Genomic DNA, 10,423 nt, shown 5'->3' with positions numbered 1-10,423 from the left:
GTATCTGTCTGCAGTGTGTCAGTGTGTCGGGACAGTGCAGCTGTGTCACTGCAGTGTGTCAGTGTGTCGGGACAGTGCAGCTGTATCTGTCTGCAGTGTGTCAGTGTGTTGGGACAGTGCAGCTGTGTCACTGCAGTGCGTCAGTGTGTCGGGACAGTGCAGCTGTATCTGTCTGCAGTGTGTCAGTGTGTTGGGACAGTGCAGCTGTGTCACTGCAGTGCGTCAGTGTGTCGGGACAGTGCAGCTGTATCTGTCTGCAGTGTGTCAGTGTGTCGGGACAGTGCAGCTGTGTCACTGCAGTGTGTCAGTGTGTCGGGACAGCGCAGCTGTATCTGTCTGCAGTGTGTCAGTGTGTCGAGACAGTGCAGCTGTGTCACTCTGTAATGTTATCTGGATTTTGTAATACCTTGTATAATGGGTGAACTTTTGAACCAAAACTACCTTTTATAATCTGACTACCTGTACAGAGATTTTTACAATAAAGATGATTATATGTGTACAGTGACTTTATTAACCTCCCTCTGTGTATTAACCCTACAGGTTCAGTGACTATATTAACCTCCCTCTCTCTGTGTATTAACCCTTCAGTCTCAGTGACTATATTAACCTCCCTCTCTCTGTGTATTAACCCTTCAGTCTTAGTGACTATATTATCCTCCCTCTGTGTATTAACCTTTCAGTGTCAGTGACTATATTATCCTCCCTCTCAGTGTATTAAACCTCCAGTCTCAGTGACTGTATTAACCCTCCAGTCTTGGTGACTTTATTAACCTCTCTATTAACCCTTCAGTCTCTGACTATATTAATCTCCCTCTCAGTGTATTAACCCTCCAGTCTGACTGTATTAACCCTCTCTGTCTCTGTGTATTAACCCTTTAGTCTCTGACTTTATTTACCTCCCTCTCTCTGTGTATAAGCCCTCCAAGGAGGCTGTCAATTTCTGAAGTATTTTTATGTCCAGGCTGTGGTCACTGAGCCTGTCCTCTCTGGACAGTCAGGTCTGTCTGTGTCCAGGCTGTGGTCACTAAGCCTGTCCTCTCTGGACAGTCAGGTCTGTCTGTGTCCAGGCTGTGGTCACTGAGCCTGTCCTCTCTGGGCAGCCAGGTCTGTCTGTGTCCAGTGTCTGTGTCCAGGCTGTGGTCACTGAGCCTGTCCTCTCTGGACAGTCAGGTCTGTCTGTGTCCAGTCTCTGTGTCCAGGCTGTGGTCACTGAGCCTGTACTCAGTCCACAGTCAAAAACGATGAAGAAAAAAAAAACGGACAAATGGAATGAGTTTACTGCAGTTTTGTCAAGACTGTTAGAGATTTGCGCTTACAGACACAGCTGTCCCCCAGCTCAGCCGCTGTCTCCTCAACCCCACGGCCCTCCTCTTCCTCCTCACCCTCCCCACCCCCAACCCTCCTCCTCCTCCTCCCTCTTCACAGTCGGCTGTTCATCCCTCCAGTCACACTGACGGTCTCTCCAGTGATGTACTGGGCTTCATCGGAACACAGGAAGGCGACGATCCCCGCAACGTCATCCGGTTCCCCGATCCTACAACACAGCAGCCTTCGTCATCATCATCACCATCACGACGACAACCAGAGTAAAACTAGCCAACCCCACCCAGGCACAGGGACAACACGCGGACTCCAGTCCAGACAGCTCCAGCTCCCCAAGATCCGGCTCCAGATCTTTGTTTTACCTTTTGATACTCAGCTGCTTCATGAATTCTTCTGCAAAGTCTTTGTTCTTCCACATCTGGGGAGAAACACAGACAGCAGGATGTCAGACAGACATATATCTCTCTATATATATAACAGACAGTCCCATTCATTACTTTATCTGTGTTCGACTGCTACTTATTTAGCATTTGTTAACTCATTTCAAAATCATGAACAGGAATCCTCTCTTTACACAAAGAGGCTCCTCTTCTGGCAGAATGCAAGTGGAACAAGCTGCCCAGCCATGTTGTTGAAGCCGATACCCTGGCTTCTCTCAGTACACAGCTGGGTGAGACCCTCCAGTCAGGACAGGAGGCGCTTCTTTACACAGAGGGTGGTGGGGGTAGGGAGCAAGCTGCCCAGCCATGCTGTTGAAGCCGATACCCTGGCTTCTCTCAGTACACAGCTGGGTGAGACCCTCCAGTCAGGACAGGAGGCACTTCTTTACACAGAAGGTGGTGGGGGTGGGGAACAAGCTGCCCAGCCCTGTTGTTGAAGCCGATACCCTGGCTTCTCTCCAGACACAGCTGGGTGAGCTCCTCCAGTCAGGACAGGAGGCTCTTCTTTACACAGAGGGTGGTGGGGGTGGGGAACAAGCTGCCCAGCCATGTTGTTTAAGCCGATACCCTGGCTTCTCTCCAGACACAGCTGGGTGAGATCCTCCAATCAGGACAGGAGGCTCTTCTTTACACAGAGGGGGGTGGGGGTGGGTAACAAGCTGCCCAGCCATGTTGTTGAAGCCGATACCCTGGCTTCTCTCCAGACACAGCTGGGTGAGCTCCTCCAGTCAGGACAGGAGGCTCTTCTTTACACAGAGGGGGGTGGGGGTGGGGGTGGGGAACAAGCTGCCCAGCCATGTTGTTAAAGCCGATACCCTGGCTTCTCTCCAGACACAGCTGGGTGAGATCCTCCAGTCAGGACAGGAGGCTCTTCTTTACACAGAGGGGGGTGGGGGTGGGTAACAAGCTGCCCAGCCATGTTGTTGAAGCCGATACCCTGGCTTCTCTCCAGACACAGCTGGGTGAGACCCTCCAGTCAGGACAGGAGGCTCCACAAGGGTAGTAGCAACCACAGGGGCTGAATGCCTTTTCATTGGTGACCTGTTTAATGTCCATAAATTCATCTTGCTCTAACATCAATTACGAACAGAATTATAGAGCCTGTGTAACACTGTTCATGCTCCTCCTCCTCAGACTCACCGCAGAGCTGAAGCGGGTTCGGATCAGGCCCGGTGCCACACAGTTGACCCGGATGTTGTAGGGGGCGAGTTCAGGGGTCAGAGCCTTCGTCAGGCCCAGCAGAGCCGTCTTACTGACACTGTAGGGACCCAGACCCTGAGAGAGAGACAGGTTCACACAGTAAAAGAGCTCATGAGTGAGATTAATACAGACATACTGACTGACTGGACACTCCAGTACATTAACACTGCACTGAGAGAGAGGGGTTCATACAGACACACTGACTGGACACTCCAGTACATTAACACTGCACTGAGAGAGAGGGGTTAATACAGACACACTGACTGACTGGACACTCCAGTACATTAACACTGCACTGAGAGAGAGGGGTTCATACAGACACACTGACTGACTGGACACTCCAGTACATTAACACTGCACTGAGAGAGAGGGGTTAATACAGACACACTGACTGGACACTCCAGTACATTAACACTGCACTGAGAGAGAGGGGTTCATACAGACACACTGACTGACTGGACACTCCAGTACATTAACACTGCACTGAGAGAGAGGGGTTCATACAGACACACTGACTGACTGGACACTCCAGTACATTAACACTGCACTGAGAGAGAGGGGTTCATACAGACACACTGACTGGACACTCCAGTACATTAACACTGCACTGAGAGAGAGGGGTTCATACAGACATACTGACTGACTGGACACTCCAGTACATTAACACTGCACTGAGAGAGAGGGGTTCATACAAACACACTGACTGGACATTCTCTCACCTGGAAAGGCTGATATCCAGCAACTGAGGAGACAAACACAACTGACCCGCCCCTGCAAATGAACAGACCAATGACAGCTGGGAATTAGAGACACGCCCCCCAACACTGCTTCAAGTCCCACCCACACAGCACTTGCCTGGAGATGGGCACACCCACTTTCATGACCCAATCACAGGATGGCATGGCGTGCACGCCCACACAGTCACATGACCCCCCACATGGACACCAGCGGCTCTTCCTGTTTCCTCTCACCCGCGTTTCTCCATGTGGGGCACGACCAGCTGGGTGAGGAAGAAGGCGGCCTTGACGTTCACATCGAGGATCTGGGCACAGCAGGAGAAGAGATATGGCAGCTCTGAGGAGGGGCCCTTGCTCGCTGTGCACGCAGAGGAGCGGGTGTAGTTAGCAGAAGTAACCGCAGGAGAGAGAAGCAACACTCTACCCTAAAATACCCAAACTTCTCCCAGAACTCCCACTCCTGCCACAAACAAAACACCTCCCAATCCTGCTGGGAGAGGGGGGAGAGAACAGGCAGCACAGTGTGTGATCTCCTGTCACAGTCTGAGGAACAGACAGTGAGTCTGACTCTCAATAATAATAATACAGTGTGTGATCTCCTGTCACAGCCTGAGGAACAGACAGTGAGCCTGTCTCTCAATAATAATAATACAGTGTGTGATCTCCTGTCACAGCCTGAGGAACAGTGAGCTTGTCTCTCAATAATAATAATACAGTGTGTGATCTCCTGTCACAGCCTGAGGAACAGACAGTGAGCCTGTCTCTCAATAATAATAATACAGTGTGTGATCTCCTGTCACAGCCTAAGGAACAGACAGTGAGCCTGTCTCTCAATAATAATAATACAGTGTGTGATCTCCTGTCACAGCCTGAGGAACAGACAGTGAGCCTGTCTCTCAATAATAATAATACAGTGTGTGATCCCCTGTCACAGCCTGAGGAACAGGCAGTGAGCCTGTCTCTCATTAATAATAATACAGTGTGTGATCTCCTGTCCCAGCCTGAGGAACAGACAGTGAGCCTGTCTCTCAATAATAATACAGTGTGTGATCTCCTGTCCCAGCCTGAGGAACAGTGAGCCTGTCTCTTAATAATATAAATAATAATAATAATAATACAGGCTGGATTCTTGACAGAGCTGTCCCACCTTGTCCCAGACTTCCTTTGTGGAGTCTAGTATGTTCCCGAAGAAGGGATTGACGGCCGCGTTGGAGACCAGGATGTCGATCCCGCCGTACGCCTGGACAGCCTGGAACACAAGAGCCGAGTCCCGTCAACACTCCCGCCGGAGGACAGCGCCCCCCGATGCCGCAGAGCCCCCAGAGCAGCGTTACCGTGGAGACCAGCCGCGCCCGGTCCTCCTCGTTGCCCACGTTGCAGGTGGTGCCGGTCACCTGGAGACTCTCGGCCCGGAGCTCGGCCACGGCCCGGTCCACGTTCTCCTTCCGCCGGCTGCTCACGACGACCAGAGCGCCCCTCCGCGCCAGGCCCCGCGCCGCGGCCAAACCGATCCTGAGGGAAACACGGCACGGACAGGTAGGGGCTGTGTGCGACACACACATCTGCCCTGAGGGAAACATAGCACTCACAGGTAGAGGCTGTGTGTAACACTCAAGTGTGTCCTGAGGGAAACACAGCACTCACAGGTAGAGGCTGTGTGTAACACTCAAGTGTGTCCTGAGGGAAACACAGCACTCACAGGTAGAGGCTGTGTGTAACACTCAAGTGTGTCCTGAGGGAAACACAGCACTCACAGGTAGAGGCTGTGTGTAACACTCAAGTGTGTCCTGAGGGAAACACAGCACTCACAGGTAGAGGCTGTGTGTAACACTCAAGTGTGTCCTGAGGGAAACACAGCACTCACAGGTAGAGGCTGTGTGTAACACTCAAGTGTGTCTTGAGGGAAACACAGCACTCACAGGTAGAGGCTGTGTGTAACACTCAAGTGTGTCCTGAGGGAAACACAGCACGGACAGGTGGTTACTGTGTGTAACACTCAAGTGTGTCCTGATGGAAACACAGCAAGGACTGGTAAAGGCTGTGTGTAACACTCAAATCTTCCCTGAGGGAAACACAGCACTGAGAGGTAGATGTTGCACAACAGCAAAATACAGGAAACAAAGATTGACTAAAGATGTCCCTTTACCCACAGAAATCATGTGCAAGTCCTTAGTGAACTGAGACAGTCTGTCGCTGAAAAGTGAATGCGAAACAAAATATAAAATGAGCAGCTAGCACAACATGTTATTTTAACAACTAGCGTCCACGTTCTTCAATCATACCCATCTGTCGACGCTGTCACTATGGCGACCTTCCCCGTCAGACTGCTTTGTGACATCATTCTCTTCCCAGCCATGTGGTTGGTCAGGAGATGCTTCCAAAACAGAGCAGTGGATCTCAAAAACATCACTGAGAGAGAGAGGGGTTCATACAGACACACTGACTGGACACTCCAGTACATTAACACTGCACTGAGAGAGAGGGGTTCATACAGACACACTGACTGACTGGACACTCCAGTACATTAACACTGCACTGAGAGAGAGGGGTTCATACAGACACACTGACTGACTGGACACTCCAGTACATTAACACTGCACTGAGAGAGAGGGGTTCATACAGACACACTGACTGACTGGACACTCCAGTACATTAACACTGCACTGAGAGAGAGGGGTTCATACAGACACACTGACTGGACACTCCAGTACATTAACACTGCACTGAGAGAGAGGGGTTCATACAGACACACTGGCTGACTGGACACTACAGTACATTAACACTGCACTGAGAGAGAGGGGTTAATACAGACACACTGACTGGACACTCCAGTACACTAACACTGCACTGAGAGAGAGGGGTCATACAGACACACTGACTGGACACTCCAGTACATTAACACTGCACTGAGAGAGAGGGGTTCATACAGACACACTGAGTGACTGGACACTACAGTACATTAACACTGCACTGAGAGAGAGGGGTTAATACAGACACACTGACTGGACACTCCAGTACACTAACACTGCACTGAGAGAGAGGGGTCATACAGACACACTGACTGGACACTCCAGTACATTAACACTGCACTGAGAGAGAGGGGTTCATACAGACACACTGACTGGACACTCCAGTACATTAACACTGCACTGAGAGAGAGGGGTTCATACAGACACACTGACTGACTGGACACTCCAGTACATTAACACTGCACTGAGAGAGAGGGGTCATACAGACACACTGACTGGACACTCCAGTACATTAACACTGCACTGAGAGAGAGGGGTTCATACAGACACACTGACTGGACACTCCAGTACATTAACACTGCACTGAGAGAGAGGGGTTAATACAGACACACTGACTGACTGGACACTCCAGTACATTAACACTGCACTGAGAGAGAGGGGTTCATACAGACACACTGACTGGACACTCCAGTACATTAACACTGCACTGAGAGAGAGGGGTTAATACAGTCACACTGACTGACTGGACACTCCAGTTCATAAACACATTTTTTAATTTGAAAAGACGGTATTACTAGCGTTTATAATAATAATAAAAATAAAATTCCTGGCTAAGGGTTAAATTAAGTTGCAAAACTTCGACCGAAACAGCAGAGATACCGAAAATTGTAATTTATTGTAAAGTTATTGTAACGAGGACAGCAGTTGCTAGAATCTCACCCGAGTGAGGACGGAGCTCCGGTGTTGTTCCAGCCGTACAAGTACCGAAAACAGCGCACCGAACTCCAGACTGAACTCCGCGCTACTGGACCACTGTGTATGAAACTGACGCCATTTTGGCTCCAGTGGAGATCGAGAGGCGTTATCTCCTTAACAGTAAACTAGAGCCGTAATGTCCGCTTCCGAAACTCCAGATTCTTCGTTTGATCAACTTCCCAACATAGTGGGCAAAGGTCGTAGGCGATACTTTCGTCCGCCTTTTAAAGGGGAAGTGTCTTCTTAAAGGCAAATTAATTTTCGTTGGCGTTCATTTATAATCCTCCTTCTAATCGCCAGATATGAAGATAGATACTTTATTGATCCCGTGAGGGAAACTGCAGTGCAACAGCAGCTTAACACAAACAACACAGCCACAGTGTAACGAATGATACAATAATAATAATAATAATAATACAATACATACAATACAATCAGTACAGTGAGGGGTGCACTAAAAGAATGTCATAGAGGGGATGGGAGACGTTGTCCATGATGTTGTCCATAAAACCCCCTTTGACTCTCCAGGCTGGACTGGACTGACTGGACTGTGATCTTGATTAGTGATTAACTGAGATTATAATCAGACTCCACTGACACTGACAGAGCAGTGTGAGACACTCCAGGCTGGACTGGACTGACTGGACTGTGATCTTGATTAATGATTAACTGAGATTATAATCAGACTCATTGACACTGACAGAGCAGTGTGAGACACTCCAGGCTGGACTGGACTGACTGGACTGTGATCTTGATTAGTGATTAACAAACTCAGGTGAGTTCAGCTACAGTCAGACTAGATAAAGGACCACAGAGAATGTTAAGGAATGACTCAAATTCTGTTTATTGTGACCAAAAAAACAAATGCAGGATCACATTACTGTTGCTTACATGAAAACACTGCATCAAGCACTTTCTCTGTAGAACTGTATTTCAAGACAAATCCCAAATGTGTGCTGGGTCTGAGCCAGTGTGATTATTGTACCGATGTGGTAACAGTAACACATGCAGGTGTGTGACTCAGTTCCATGCTTGTGTTCCTCCACACTCCACCTCTCCACTGTCCTCCCCCTGTCCACCTAATTTCTCTCTGTGCCCCTGTCCCCTGTAACTGTGTGCCCCTGTCTCTCCCTGTCCCCTGTAACTGTGTGCCCCTGTCCCTCTCCCTGTCCCCTGTAACTGTGTGCCCTGTCTCTCCCTGTCCCCTGTAACTGTGTGCCCCTGTCCTTCTCCCTGTCCCCTGTAACTGTGTGCCCCTGTCTCTCCCTGTCCCCTGTAACTGTGTGCCCCTGTCCCTCTCCCTGTCCCCTGTAACTGTGTGCCCCTGTCTCTCCCTGTCCCCTGTAATTGTGTGCCTCTGTCCCTCTCCCTGTCCCCTGTAACTGTGTGCCCCTGTCTCTCCCTGTCCCCTGTAACTGTGTGCCCCTGTCCCTCTCCCTGTCCCCTGTAACTGTGTGCCCCTGTCCCTCTCCCTGTCCCCTGTAACTGTGTGCCTCTGTCCCTCTCCCTGTCCCCTGTAACTGTGTGCCCCTGTCCCTCTCCCTGTCCCCTGTAACTGTGTGCCTCTGTCCCTCTCCCTGTCCCCTGTAACTGTGTGCCCCTGTCTCTCCCTGTCCCCTGTAACTGTGTGCCCCTGTCCCTCTCCCTGTCCCCTGTAACTGTGTGCCCCTGTCTCTCTCCCTGTCCCCTGTAACTGTGTGCCCCTGTCTCTCCCTGTCCCCTGTAACTGTGTGCCCCTGTCCCTCTCCCTGTCCCCTGTAACTGTGTGCCCCTGTCCCTCTCCCTGTCCCCTGTAACTGTGTGCCCCTGTCTCTCCCTGTCCCCTGTAATTGTGTGCCTCTGTCCCTCTCCCTGTCCCCTGTAACTGTGTGCCCCTGTCTCTCCCTGTCCCCTGTAACTGTGTGCCCCTGTCCCTCTCCCTGTCCCCTGTAACTGTGTGCCCCTGTCTCTCTCCCTGTCCCCTGTAACTGTGTGCCCCTGTCTCTCCCTGTCCCCTGTAACTGTGTGCCCGTCTCTCTCCCTGTCCCCTGTAACTGTGTGCCCCTGTCTCTCCCTGTCCCCTGTAACTGTGTGCCCCTGTCCCTCTCCCTGTCCCCTGTAACTGTGTGCCCCTGTCTCTCCCTGTCCCCTGTAACTGTGTGCCCCTGTCCCTCTCCCTGTCCCCTGTAATTGTGTGCCTCTGTCCCTCTCCCTGTCCCCTGTAACTGTGTGCCCCTGTCTCTCCCTGTCCCCTGTAACTGTGTGCCCCTGTCCCTCTCCCTGTCCCCTGTAACTGTGTGCCCCTGTCTCTCCCTGTCCCCTGTAACTGTGTGCCCCTGTCTCTCCCTGTCCCCTGTAACTGTGTGCCCCTGTCCTTCTCCCTGTCCCCTGTAACTGTGTGCCCCTGTCTCTCCCTGTCCCCTGTAACTGTGTGCCCCTGTCCCTCTCCCTGTCCCCTGTAACTGTGTGCCCCTGTCTCTCCCTGTCCCCTGTAACTGTGTGCCCCTGTCTCTCCCTGTCCCCTGTAACTGTGTGCCCCTGTCCTTCTCCCTGTCCCCTGTAACTGTGTGCCTCTGTCCCTCTCCCTGTCCCCTGTAACTGTGTGCCTCTGTCCCTCTCCCTGTCCCCTGTAACTGTGTGCCCCTGTCTCTCCCTGTCCCCTGTAACTGTGTGCCCCTGTCCCTCTCCCTGTCCCCTGTAACTGTGTGCCCCTGTCCCTCTCCCTGTCCCCTGTAACTGTGTGCCTCTGTCCCTCTCCCTGTCCCCTGTAACTGTGTGCCCCTGTCCCTCTCCCTGTCCCCTGTAACTGTGTGCCCCTGTCCCTCTCCCTGTCCCCTGTAACTGTGTGCCTCTGTCCCTCTCCCTGTCCCCTGTAACTGTGTGCCCCTGTCTCTCCCTGTCCCCTGTAACTGTGTGCCCCTGTCTCTCCCTGTCCCCTGTAACTGTGTGCCCCTGTCTCTCTCCCTGTCCCCTGTAACTGTGTGCCCCTGTCTCTCCCTGTCCCCTGTAACTGTGTGCC

General features: G+C 51.5%; 1 protein-coding gene across 2 annotated transcripts; it reads right to left on the bottom strand.

Moving 5' to 3' along the window:
* Positions 1-1,261: 1,261 nt before the first annotated feature.
* dhrs4 (dehydrogenase/reductase 4) lies at positions 1,262-7,523 on the bottom strand. Of its 2 annotated transcripts, none has more exons than XM_088916084.1 (9): positions 7,390-7,523; positions 5,983-6,109; positions 5,035-5,212; positions 4,848-4,949; positions 3,935-4,005; positions 3,683-3,734; positions 2,904-3,038; positions 1,686-1,741; positions 1,262-1,534 (listed from the first exon to the last, which is right to left on the bottom strand). In XM_088916084.1, exons 2-9 carry the CDS (start codon positions 6,105-6,107, stop codon positions 1,420-1,422), a joined length of 834 nt encoding a protein of 277 aa, XP_088772210.1. In that variant the 5' UTR covers positions 6,108-6,109; positions 7,390-7,523; the 3' UTR covers positions 1,262-1,419. The 2 variants fall into 2 exon arrangements, with proteins under 2 accessions (XP_088772210.1, XP_088772211.1); XM_088916085.1 differs by having other exon boundaries at positions 5,983-6,074; positions 7,390-7,489.
* Between the last annotated feature and the right edge of the window lie 2,900 nt (positions 7,524-10,423).

This window comes from Atractosteus spatula, chromosome 5, assembly GCF_055471065.1.
Source record: "Atractosteus spatula isolate fAtrSpa1 chromosome 5, fAtrSpa1.hap1, whole genome shotgun sequence".
Lineage (NCBI taxonomy): Eukaryota > Metazoa > Chordata > Actinopteri > Semionotiformes > Lepisosteidae > Atractosteus > Atractosteus spatula.
Note: the sequence above shows the minus strand (reverse complement) of the source record. Positions and strands in the feature narration are given on the sequence as shown.